Raw genomic sequence first — 13,461 nt, 5'->3', positions numbered from 1 at the left:
TGGAGAGTGTCTTATGAAGCAAAGCTTCCTCATAATAGGGTTTTATGAAGAAGTCTTTCCTCTGGAAAGGGTCTGAAAAATCATTTTAAGGATTCGTCTCGGTTCGTACTTACCACTATCGCATTCTAAATCCGAGCCGATGTTATGTTCGGGATCGAAGATAATGGTATCATCGGCATCTATGTTATCCCCGGCGTCGAAGTTATGTTCGGGATCGAAGATAATGGTATCATCGGCATCTATGTTATCCCCGGCGTCGAAGTTATCTTCGGGATCGAAGATAATGGTATCATCGGCATCTATGTTATCCCCGGCGTCGAAGTTATCTTCGGGATCGAAGATAATGGTATCATCGGCATCTATGTTATCCCCGGCGTCGAAGTTATCTTCGGGATCGCCGGTGATCTTCGGAGTTGAGGTTGATGACATCTCCGTGGTTGAGGTTGATGACATCTTCGGAGTTGAGGTTGATGACATCTTCGGAGTTGAGGTTGATGACATCTTCGGAGTTGAGGTTGATGACATCTTCGGAGTTGAGGTTGATGACATCTCCGGGACGCCGGTGATCTTCGGAGTTGAGGTTGATGACATCTTCGGAGTTGAGGTTGATGACATCTTCGGAGTTGAGGTTGATGACATCTCCGTGGTTGAGGTTGATGACATCTTCGGAGTTGAGGTTGATGACATCTTCGGAGTTGAGGTTGATGACATCTTCGGAGTTGAGGTTGATGACATCTTCGGAGTTGAGGTTGATGACATCTCCGGGACGCCGGTGATCTTCGGAGTTGAGGTTGATGACATCTTCGGAGTTGAGGTTGATGACATCTTCGGAGTTGAGGTTGATGACATCTTCGGAGTTGAGGTTGATGACATCTCCGGGTCGCCGGTGATCTTCGGAGTTGAGGTTGATGACATCTTCGGAGTTGAGGTTGATGACATCTTCGGAGTTGAGGTTGATGACATCTCCGGGTCGCCGGTGATCTTCGGAGTTGAGGTTGAAAAGTTTGTCATAAAAAACTTTTCAACCATTTCAGCTTGCCTGTTAAACAATTTTTCAAATAAATTGTTCTGACTTTCAATCATTCCACTTATAATATTATTCATTTTTTTATTTTTTTTTTATTTGAAAGATTTTGCTGTTGATTTGCGGATTTTTTTTATTTTTTTTATTTGAAAGATTTTGCTGTTGATTTGCGGATTTTTTTTATTTGAAAGATTTTGCTGTTGAATTTTTAGCAGGGATGATTTGCGGATTTATCGATTGTTGGCCATCTTGAACGATTGTTGGCCATCTTGAACGATTGTTGGCCATTGAACGATTGCTTTTTTCCGATAACAAAGGTGTTCAACTAATTTTGAAGGTTGCCACATCTCCCATAAGAGAATTTGCTGATAATTTCAGTTACTCCGTAACGTAAGGTAATAAAGTGAAATTCGGAAAGGAGGTGAATTAGTGGTAAACGTAATAAAAGTTACTTGAACGTAACTAGAACTTACACTTATAGTACGTTTAGATTTACGACATCCAGTGGGTTTTATTTGACGTATATTCTATGGAATTACAATAGCTGTGTTCCTTTACTTACCTGCAAAGCGTTCCTTAACCCCGAAAAGTGGCAAAACTGGAAGCAATTTTTAAGAGAGTGAGAGGGGAGAGAGATCGAAAATGGCTTTCTCTTCTACCACAGGCTACCGGCAAAATTTCTGCAGGTAGAAAATGGCAGAACTGATTTTTCGACTTTTGTTTGACGATTATTTCACAAAATGGACGAAAAACCGAAGAAAAAGTCGAACACTGGCAACACTAAATTAAAAAATGTGATATAAAAGACGAAAGTTGATTTTTTATGTTTTTTTTTCTGACATTGCTGCCGGATCTACCATTTTTTCCGTTCCTTTACTTTTCTGGTAAAAATGTTCATGAGAGAGCAATTTTGAACAATTTTAACACTTTTCTCTTTTACCACCCTTACCATTAAAAAAGTAAGGGAACAAAGCTTTCATTTGTTTCTAGAATTTCGTAAAACGAAATCATTTTATGTGCATATGTAAATTGGACTTAAATTAATCAATATATAAAGCGTATGCTGCTTATTCCTTTTTTGAAACAGTCAAATCGTCGCCTTTCTATTTATGAATGAATTAAGGGGTGTTAGCCATCAATGTAATATGAGATGTCACATTTGCTACCTGTAGATGCTGTACACATACTGTGACCACCAGGGATGCCAACTGTTCCGAGGTAAAAATCGCTACAGCCACATACGCACCATAGGTCTGTAGCGATTTTTACCTTAAAACAGTTGACATTCCTACCTTAACAGTGGTTGTTGTACGTCACAAATCACCACAAGTAGCGGGGAAACCACCAACTTGGCACCCCTGATGACCACTATGAAAAATTGCAACTATCAAAACGATATGGCAACTCATATGTATATTTTTTATTTTGGGAGCGCTCTATTTGATACGGTATTCTTGTATATAAACATAAATTTATCAGCTGTTTTGTTTGGCAGACGCAAATAAATAGTTGAAAAACAAAATCTTTTAAACAAGAAAATAGATAAAGCAAATTTAAAGGTATGTATATTTAGATATTTAATGAAGTAAAGGCCTCGGCACGTACGGTCCGTTGTGAGTCGCGTCACGCGTCGAAAACAACAACCACACGAAAAACGTGTAAGTGCTGCCAAATATGTTCCTGAAGTTTTCATGTGGTTGCTGTAACGCGACGCTCAACGGACCGTATGTGCCGAGCCCTCTATGTTCCTTGAACGGGCTGTAATGAATCTAATACAGAAGATACAAATGAGCCAGTTACCCTGTGCGCTTTATAACAACGACACAAAAACTTGGAATCACTTAAGTGCTCGGCACATACGGTGCGTTGAGCGTTGCGGTCAGTGTGGCCATTTTAGCATTTTTGCAGCTAAATTTAGCATTATTATTTTTTTTTTTTTTTTGTATTTAACCGCAAAATTTCCATTTGGCATTTAGCATTTTTCCATTAGAAATTTAGCATTATTCTGTCCACGAAATGTGAGATATTTTAGTACTTTTTTTTTAAAAAAAAAATCTGATAAATGTTGGTTGAATTGAATAGAACAGCTCAAAACAACGAAGTTTTTCGTCGTTGCTCTGATTTAAAGGAATAAAAATGTGAATAGGCAAATAGAATAATACAAGTAAAAAACTTTAAGTTTGCCTAGGTTGAACTTGTTATACCCTCTACACGAAATATTCAGAACTGATATTTAATAGTTAGTTTTTCTTTTTGTCCCGGTCCACACTAGAGTGATTTCATTGAAAAAATTGCATGAAATTGTGCGTCTCTAGATCGACCTCCATGGTAGAATAAAATCATAAAATTGCTGTAGTAGGGAATTCGATTTAAGAACACCTATTTTCATGAAATTTTTTAATGAAATTCTAGTGTGGACCGGGCCTTTGTTACGAAAGTGCCAATGCCACTATTTTAGGTGGAGAGGCTTTTTGACCACTGGAAACTCCAAATACTTAATAATTCAGTCGTCTAAAAACTTGAAACTACCTGAAATCGGGCGGTACCAAAGATGTAAATAAAAATAAAAAAACTTAAACCGATGGTGCCGTTATATGAGGCCATAACCAAAAATTCGACACGTGTCCTTGATTTATGGTGAAGAAGTTGCTTAACCACTTTGAACCCAAATGGCACCCAAAATAACTTTAATTAGCCGGTACAGTTTTATGGGACCTATTCCAAAACGTGGACTCTATGTCCACATTTTTTGGTAGAGAAGGCTTTTGGAACCTTAAATACCAAATCATAGCTAATAAAATGTTACCGTTTTATAGGGGCTGTATCAAAAGGTGGACCGACCTAGTCCATCTCCGAACTTGACACGACTGCAAACAAAAGACGCATTTTTCAAGAATGCAGTGCCCTATCTCAATTTTTGTGGATGCTAGAGTGATTACCACAGACGGACAGACATGCATAGATCGACTAAGAATTTGATCATGAATATATACTTTATGATTAGTTCAGTGCGCTACAAACGGAAAAACCAACCTTATATACCTTCTATACTGTGGTGGAAGGTATACTTTATTAAAAAAATGACGTTTTTAAATTTAGCATTATTTTTTGGCATTTTAATATTTATTTTACAATTTTTTAGCATTATTTTAATGCTGATTTAGCTGCAACACTTTTTCAAATCTGATCACACTGGTTGCGGTACAACAACCACATGGAAAAAGTGTAAGTGAATCCAAGTTTTTTTTGAAGTTTTTTTTGAAGTTTTTTTGAAACAACAATATGGCTGACGCATTAAAGTTAGACATAATTTAACTGTTGGGACAACGCGTGTCCTAACGTGTCACTAAACGGACCGTATGTGCAGAGTGCTTTAAAGGCCTGGGTACATAAGCTGCCTCGCCTGGTTGCCTTGCTTTCCTGCTTCATTTCTGACATATTAAAAATAAAAGAATAAAGAAGGCCGAGCAAATTTTATTTTATCAGAAGCAAGCAAGGCAAGCAGGCGAGGCAGCTTATGTACCTAGGCCTTTAAGGCCTCTGCACATACGGCGCGTTGAGCGTCGCGATACAACAACCACATGAAAAATTCAAGAACAAACTTGGCATCACTTTCACATTTTTATATGGTTTTTGTTTTCAACGCACAACGCGTCACACAACGTATCGTTTGGATTTAATAAATCCACTGGATTTCAATTTCAAAGGACCAAATGAGTTTGGTACGTATGACTTTTACATCCTACTTACGTTAACGTTAAATTCCACTAAAGGCCCCGGCACATACGGTCCGTTGAGTGTCGCGTTACAACAACCACATGAAAAATTCAAGAACAAACTTGGCATCACTTAAGCATTTTTCATGTGGTTGTTATTTTTAACGCGTGAAGACTCGCAACGGACCGTATTTGCCGGGGCCTTAATTCCACTTGAAAAATAACAGCAAAATTGCCAAAACAGCTGTTTTGTTCCACTGAATCGAAAGAAGAACAGGAGAAAAGCAAAATATTTGTAGCGTAAACTAAACGTAAATTTGGTAGTATTTGTAGCACTTTTTCCGATGACAGCTGTTTTGACGCAAAAACCAGCATTTGTGAGCCCTACCTGGCATCGGTAATTCTGTTTTGATTCTGCTCCTTCCAATCTTGTTTGCCCTAGCTGGTATCGGTGTTTTTGTGTTGATTTTTATCTTTATCGTCCATTTTCCCATTCTCAACTGTTTCTTCTTTTACGGCGGTGGTTTTTGAGGTTGACTTTGTATTCTGAAACAGGAGAAGAAATTTATTTTTCTGAAAAATTCAACAAAATAAAAAAAAATTGGAAATAAAAATTTCCACCTTATCTTTGAAACACTTTAAAACTGGATAAACGGAAGATGAGTGGTACACGTTTCGCCCGTACCGGGCGATGTAGATTTCTTGTGTGTTTTGCAATACTGGTTTTAATGGTTGGAATGGTGGTCATATTCCATAGTTCACAAATTCAATTGGACGAGACAAGAGAACAACGTTTGCACTGTGAACAGCAACAAGAGGCGTTAAATGAAAGGCTAACATGTAAGTAGCATATAAAAGTAAACAGCCAGACCATGTTTTTTGTGCAAAGTTGTTCTAGGGCCAGTTTGGTTCCTTATTGCGCAAATCTTTGCAAAACATTTACTAGACGGATGGAAGAGTACCCATTTTAAGCATATTCCATGCTGGATTCCATTCTATTAAGCTGCTATTGGCAATATACTACTTTTTACGATTTCAGATATGTAAAGGTCATTGAACTTTTGCCCAATTTTAATACTTGTTCTTCCCTAAGGCCTCTGCTTGTTTGCGACATTTCAATAGAGATCATAATCGTGATTAATGGCTTTTACACTTCTATGTGTTGTACAATCAGCATTTTGAAGTGAATGTTAGACAAAGGAAATGGAAAACAAATGAATCTTGCTTCTTCTGTCTCTAGTTTTGTTTGAATACATTATTTCTGATCAATTATTTTCTCCATATCCCTTACAGCTCTGGTCGAACAAAAATTCCATTTGGAAAAGAATCAGGAACGTGAACGTACTGAATTTTTGGAAACAAAACGTAACCTAGAACAAAAACTTAAAAATCTCGACGAAAAATATCAAAAAGAACAAGTTGAGGAGCAAATGCGTTATGAAAAACTGGAACAGGCCCACAAACTGCTCCAAAGCAAATACAAAGATCTCAAAGAAGAAAGTATGAAATCAAGCAAACAACATTTAGAAAATATAAATGGCCTAGAGAAGAAGGTGCAATCATTGAAATCCGAGTTAAACAAAGAAAAGTCCAATAAATCTGGCGAGGTTTACATGTGGAAGGTGAGTTGATTTTTATATCCTCTCAGGAAAAAACAACATGAACAGATGGATCAAATGGCTACGTTTGATGACCAAAATTAAATCTTGATAGAAGATCAGTAGTCTTTAAAGATGACCTATGTCTTTATATATTAGTCGACAGGAGCCTTTATAGACGAACTGAAGGTAGTCTTTATAGACAAACTTATAGTCGATCGGAAGGAAGTATTTATAGACGATTGAAGGCAGTTTTTACAGATGAACTGAAAGCAGTCTTTATAGACGAGCTGAAGCTTGTATTTATAGTCGAGTTGAAATAGATGCATTTTATGCTTCCTTAGAGGACCCTATGAAGGTGGACAATTTACATTTAGCCGGTCTTTTATACTAATGGGCCTACATACAGGTCTTCTAGACATATGGTACACCACATAGGGTGTCTCAAAGCAGAACTTACCTTAGGTCTTCTATGTAAGTCCACTCAAGAGATCTTACAGCAGTCTTTATACGAAGAAGTCCCAACATTGAAGTTTTCATACGCAGGGGACTCCTCATAGAGTCTCTTATACATTGATTACTTGAACAAGGGGTTTCTACACAAGTTACCCCACACATTATGTATGTATATCGGGTCTCTATACATAGTGATCTATAGGTTATATTATCGTATCGAATTTCAACTTTTTATTCCACATTACCTATTTTCTTCCAGGAAAAATACAACACTGCTGAACAGGAAAAACAACGCTTGGAAAATCTCTTCTCGGCTACCGAGACCCAACAGCAGTTGGAACGTCTTAAAGAATTGGAAGCTCAACTGAAAGAATATCAGTCACATTGTGATTATAAAGCACGGAATCCCATCTTCCCACAATCGATTAATGGCGATAGTAACAACAACAACAATCTCCCAAGTACCAGTCAGAAAACCTTCAATGTCCAGGAGCCAGTGAGTGATGGCGTTTACCGTATTTCGGTAAACACAACTAGAAATAATACACTAAATCATAAGGCAGGAGATTCACTTGGTGATGGTGGTGGTGATAATAAGGAGCATTTTAATGTGAATACAAAACAAATAAAAACAACAACTTCTACTACTACTACTACTTCTACTACTAATCATCCTACTAAACAAGATACACAATTCTCAAATACTAATCCAGTGTTTAAGCCTCTGATAACTAGACATTACAATGGTAGTTTAATACTAAATTCCGTTGAAAATTTTCAGATTGTACCAAAGCCCATGAAAAGAATAGTTGCCGATCATGGAGAAGAAGTAAAAGAAGAAGAAGAACGTGAATTACAACAACAGAAACCGGAAGAACATAGACAAGCCGGGCCATTGCTAGCACCAAAATATAATAAATCGGCATCATCTCCTTCCTCACCCTCCACAAAGTCCGAACCCCAAATGCCAGTTGCTGCTGCCTTGGTCCTAAACAACGCCACATCAGCTAATACCAGAACAGCCCGCAACAATCCCAGCAGTTCAAGTTCAAATTCACCACCCTTAGCATTGCCACCAAATCAAAAGAAATTACCCGCAAATGTTGCTCCATATCCGGAACACTTTGAAGATCTTTTACAAAAGTCCAATAATGAACAATCTAAAAATGCCGAAGAAGAGGCGGATAATAAAAATGAAGAAAATCTTGCCAAAGCTGCTGCAGCCGGTGGTGGCGGCGGTTTAAAGGCTTCAAATAACAACAATAACAATAATTATGATTTTGGTGCTGATGATAATAATGATGATGATATTATGGGTGGCCCTGGTGGCCTTTTGGCTGGAGACAATGAAATGGTTGAGGGTGGTGCTGCTGCAGGTGATATTGCCGTAAAACATAATCAACAGCTATTGGATGATAATTTGAAGAATGAGGTGGCCGAAGATCAGGGTAAGGAGTTTGGTGATGGTCTACGTTTGGATGAGGGTGAAGGCGGTGCCATGGAAGAAGATGATGATGGTAGGTATTTGAATAAATATATATTCTGTACAAAAAAAAAACATCTGTATATAAAATTGTTTCCTTGTTTTCCTTTCAGATGATTATTCAAATCCATCGGCTAAAAGGAAAGCTGATAAAGCTATACGCCATTAAATCGAGCTATACGAAAAATGATGAGTACACACTTTAAAATAATAAGAAAAAAACCCCTATTATCGAATATTATTTATAAATTAAGTATTAGATATAAAATATTTATTATTAAGCTTTCGATTTGAAAAACCTTTTTTCACTCAAATTAAGAAATATGTGATCCCCCCCTCCCCCCCCCCCCCCAAACTTTCAGCAATGCTGATGTAATGCTACAGAATTTAGAAACTGTGTTAAAAAATTCAAACAAAATTTATTTTCTTATTCATTTTCATACAGTATCCATTCATTTTTACATATGTAAAATACAAATGGATCACACACATATGTTTAGTAACTATTTCGATGTGTTTGTAAGTTTGTATGCAATTAGGGTAACTTTAATGGAGCTCAAACGTATTTATTCATTTAATATTTAAAGGTTTTATAATCATATTTATTATGGAATATCAGACGCCCAGGTTCTATTGTGGTAATTGATTCTTATTCTTATTTCTTATTTCAATTGTTGAAAAGAAATCTTTGTTAACAAATTTAAGCTTAGATGTATTTAATAGTGGTCGATTATGGATAGCAACTCAACTTCAGTTGCGTTGCCAGAAGAGAAAATCATACAATTAAAATGATTAAAAATCCGAAATTTTTTTTGTCAAATTCAATCAATATCAGTGTTTTAAACCTTCAGCTGTTAATTTGAGTATAAAAAGTATAAATTTCAATACGAAAATAGAAAATTCTATTACTAAATTTGCTGTGGACAAGGCAACTGGAGTTGGGTTGCTATCCATAATCGACCCCATAGATTTAGCCGAGCGGATTTTTTGAAGAAAAATTGTCGTGAATTTTTATGTTATTTACGATTTTTAACGGTTAGATTTACAGTCTAACAATTTAAAACTTTTTCATGGAGAATGAAGAATCCCGAACCCTGTTGGAACTAGCTTAATATGACTCCAGTTGGACATATTAAGTCCGATCATAAATGTGAACTCCTTGTGAAATTTGTCTCTCTGTTGAAACAAACAAACAAAACTCACGAGGAGTTGATATTCATGATTGGGCTCATTACCCACACACCTTATAGACAGAAATCTGATCACATGTCTAGATCCTCAACAACACCAAATATTTTTTTATGGACAAATCTAATCTAGGTTGCAAGTTTATATCTATTGAAACCCTACCTAAGTCGTCTTCTGTAAAGAGAACAGCCACCCAAGATGTATTCTAAAAATAGGAGATCCACCAAAGTGTCCACCAAGGGGTCTTCTATAAATAGGATACTCATTTAAATAGACTTCAATAGATAGAGGGCCCCACTAAGTGGTATTCTATGGATGAAAGAACCATCCAAGGGGTCTTCTATAGATAGAAGAGTATGTGGGTTTTCTATTTATAGAAGAACACTTGGTTGGGTCTTCCATTTATAGAATAGCATTTAGTAGGTGGATCTTCTGTTTATAGAAGAACACTTAGGTGGGTCTTCTCTCTATAGAAGACAACATAGGTGGCCCTTCTCTCTATAAAAGACTACTTAGGTGGGTCTTTTATATATGGAAGACCACTTAGGTGTGTCTTTTATCTATAGAACAAAACTTCGGTGCGTCATCTATCTATAGAAGACGACAAAGGAGGCCCTTCTCTCTGTAGAAGACCACTTCGGTGGATATTCTATAAATAGAAGAACACTGAGGTGGATATTCTATTTATGGAAGGCCACTTTGGTGGGTCTTCTGTCTTCAGAAGACAACTTAGGTGGGTCTTCTATCTATAGAACACAACTTCGGTGGGTCTTCTATCTATAGAACACAACTTCGGTGCGTCTTCTCTCTATAGAAGACGACTAGGTGGTCCTTCTCTCTATAGAAGACAACATAGGCGACCCTTCTCTCTATAGAAGAGCACTTAGGTGGGTCTTCTCTCTATAGAAGACTACTTAGGTGAGTCTTTTATATATGGAAGACCACTTAGGTGGGTCTTTTATATATGGAAGACCACTTAGGTGGGTCTTATTTTTATAGAAGAGCACTTAGGTGGGTCTTCTCTTTGCAAGAGACCATGTAGGTGTGTATTCTTTTTATATAAGACCTCTTAGGTGGGTCCTCTGTAGATAGAAGACCCATCTAAGTGGTATTCTATGCATAGAAGACCAACCTAATTGGGTTTGTATAGATATAAGCATCAACCATTACATGACTCGCTGTTTCATCCAGGTATGTTTCGTGAACCATCTTAAGTTCCTCCCCAACAAAGACCCCTTATTTTTCTCAAAAATTGAAGACTGTAAATCAATTCAATAACTTAATCGAAATATTTACAAAACATCTTCAGATAACTTGCCAGATCCGCTTTATTATTTGTAAGAAAATTTCAGCTTTTTATAAATACTTGTCCATGACAATTTTTTTAACGGTATTATAAATCACAATCATTTATTTTTTTTTTTTCTAAATTCTTTATTAAATTCTCACACACCTACATAAAATTTTTGTTAATATTCGTATTTTTTTACTGTGATAAATGTTAAATGTGAATAACAGAGAGATGTTTTTTCTGGTAAAGGACAGCTTTGTTATAACCTTAAACTGAAAGTATTTCACTAGAAATAAATTCCAAAAAATATTTTGGCCTTTGAACAAAAACCACAGAAATTTTGACTCAAAATATAATTTCAGTTCACAAAGAAAGAAAAAAAAAAAAACAACAAATGTATTTATTAATGAATAAAAAAATCCAAGCATGTTTGTATGTATTTATGTTTAAAGATTTTTTTTCATTTATTTTTTATTGAAACACTAATTAATAATAAATATAAAAAAACTTAAAAATTATTAAGAACAAATATCTTTTTCTCACTCTCTTTCTCTCTCTTATACATCAGTAGGTCAGCAGGCATACTCTACTCTTAGAAAACAGGCATCAATGAAAAGCATACTCGTGCATATAAAAAATACATTCCACCTCAAGGACATGGTGGCAAACACAAATTGGTTTGGCAAGGTCATGTCAAATAATCAAAAAGCATAAGTACAGGGTGCCAGAGATTTACTCATAACAACCTTATACCAAACCAACTTGCATTTTGTCACTTTGTCCAAAAGTGCTTCCTCACGTTTAACATTGCGACAAATCACCGGAGTTGTTTTACAAAAAGATAAATTACAAACAAAAAGAACACAAAAGAAATCAAAAAAATATAAATGTTTAGCTTTAGCCTATAAGTTATAATAGCATATCCTTCCATCCACTACTCTCATTGCGTATGAGCCAAAATCCATGGATGTATCAAAACTTGATCCAATGGCAGACGCTGCTGAGGATTCAACACCAATAATTTCGATATGAAATGGGCAGCTGCCTTTGTCACATGATCAGGTAGCTTATAATCGACTTTAATTATCTTCTTATAGGTATCATCATATTCGGTGGCCAAGAATGGAGCTCTTCCCACCAGCAATTCATAACACAACACACCCAAACTCCAAAGATCCACATTCTTGGTGTGTGGCTTTCCCTGGACCATTTCTGGTGGCAAATAATCCAATGTGCCACACAATGTGGTACGCATAGAATTCGGCTCATGTACAGACCAACCAAAATCGGCAATCTTCAAGTCGCCCTTGTGACCCAATAGTAAATTTTCCGGTTTTATATCACGATGTATGACATCACGTTCGTGTAAATATTGCAAGGCAGATGCCAGGGATTTTATGTAAATTGCCGATTGTCGTTCTTCGAAACGTTTCAATGGTTGAGCTTGTAACTCTTTGAATAGAGTGCCCTTGGGTGCATATTCCAATATCAAATATATACGTGCCTCATCATGAAAATAACCATACAAACGAAGAATGTGGGGATGTCGTAGATGAGATTGTATTTCAATCTCTCGTCTAACTTGATGCTCAACATTGGATTCGTGAATTTGCTGCTTGAACAAGACCTTAAGGGCAACAACAAATTTGGATTCCTTCTCACGCGCCAAATATACATTACCAAATTTACCACGACCCAAGGGACGTCCAATATCGAAATTGGAGAGTGACCATACTTTTTTGCCATCCTTTTTCATTTCTGCAAAGACACAGATAAAAATCAATAATGAAAATAAATAGGTAGAAGACCCATATACAGCTTTAAGAACCCCCAATAGGAATATAAATGAAACCATAACCTTACCAGTCTTCTGTTGATCCTCTGCAGAGGATGATGACGAACTACTTGATGGCATATCTTGTTCTTTTTTCACTTGAGGTATATTTGCTGATTTTCCATTTTCCGTTTTGCATTCAGCATTACCGATATTTTCCTTATTTTGGATTTTAGCTGCAGCACTACTGACAGGATTTGACGGTTTCTTCCAATTTTCCCCCACCTTAGGGCAAGTGGTGGAAGAACCCATTTTTGATGTTGTTGCTGCAGCATTTCTTGGCACCGTGGTTGTGGTTTTTGGTGGTGGCATTGCATTATTAGACATGACCTTAGAATTGACTTCGGGTAACTAAAGAAAATTGGAAATAATTTAATAACTTCATTCCCAAAAATCTCATTACAATTTGTTCAAACCTTTTTATTCATAGTACGCTGTTGTTGTGTCGTCGCCATACTCCCGCCAATATGATTTGCATTTTGCTGTTGATATTCGGAGCTCGTTTTAGTTTTTAATTGTTCTCTGTGACCAGAGGCTGAAGTTTTATACATTTTCTCTATCGGTTTGGAAACAGTTTGTTAATAAAAGTCAAAGGGTGTTGTAAATTTGTAAAAAAAAATGCTATTAAATTTTCTTCTTGATTTGCGCACACAGAACACAGAAAATGAACCGTTTGAATTGATATTTGAACAGAAATGTCATTGTGTGTGTGAAAAGGTAGCAAAGGAATATGAGGAGATGTCAAATCAGAAAGTGATTAGTCGACAACGTAAAGTATATTAAACAGCTGTTTAGAACATTTGAACGGCTGGGTTTGCATCAGGGATGGAAAATTTCAAAAAATACTAAAATGGTGCATTTTGATTTTTTG

The 13,461-nt window shown here is 36.5% G+C and overlaps 3 protein-coding genes across 5 annotated transcripts in view; 1 reads left to right on the top strand and 2 right to left on the bottom strand.

The window, feature by feature from the left end:
- LOC141397080 (mitochondrial glutamate carrier 1-like) overlaps positions 1-1,378 on the bottom strand; it is a 38,503-nt gene extending 37,125 nt beyond the window's left edge. The window contains exon 1 of the mRNA XM_073972972.1: positions 114-1,378. The gene's annotated coding sequence lies outside the window, so the exon portion shown is untranslated. The remainder of the gene's footprint in view (positions 1-113) is intronic.
- Positions 1,379-5,232: 3,854 nt separating this feature from the next.
- LOC141396776 (uncharacterized) lies at positions 5,233-8,464 on the top strand. 3 transcript variants are annotated; one of them, XM_073972442.1, is made up of 5 exons: positions 5,233-5,580; positions 6,034-6,362; positions 7,054-7,317; positions 7,576-8,311; positions 8,391-8,464. In XM_073972442.1, exons 1-5 carry the CDS (start codon positions 5,400-5,402, stop codon positions 8,444-8,446), a joined length of 1,566 nt encoding a protein of 521 aa, XP_073828543.1. In that variant the 5' UTR covers positions 5,233-5,399; the 3' UTR covers positions 8,447-8,464. The 3 variants fall into 3 exon arrangements, with proteins under 3 accessions (XP_073828543.1, XP_073828523.1, XP_073828532.1); XM_073972422.1 differs by having other exon boundaries at positions 7,054-7,404; XM_073972431.1 differs by having other exon boundaries at positions 5,243-5,580; positions 7,054-7,290.
- A 2,737-nt stretch (positions 8,465-11,201) lies between these two features.
- Positions 11,202-13,267, bottom strand: aurA (aurora kinase A). Its single transcript, XM_073972450.1, has 3 exons — positions 13,007-13,267; positions 12,620-12,941; positions 11,202-12,514 (listed from the first exon to the last, which is right to left on the bottom strand). The coding sequence occupies exons 1-3, from the start codon at positions 13,139-13,141 to the stop codon at positions 11,697-11,699; spliced, it is 1,275 nt and encodes a 424-aa protein (XP_073828551.1). The 5' UTR covers positions 13,142-13,267; the 3' UTR covers positions 11,202-11,696.
- Between the last annotated feature and the right edge of the window lie 194 nt (positions 13,268-13,461).

This window comes from Musca autumnalis, unplaced genomic scaffold, assembly GCF_047663935.1.
Source record: "Musca autumnalis isolate F117 unplaced genomic scaffold, ASM4766393v1 scaffold_1, whole genome shotgun sequence".
NCBI lineage: Eukaryota > Metazoa > Arthropoda > Insecta > Diptera > Muscidae > Musca > Musca autumnalis.
The sequence above is the reverse complement of the archived record's forward strand: the minus strand, read 5'-3'. Positions and strand labels throughout refer to the sequence as shown.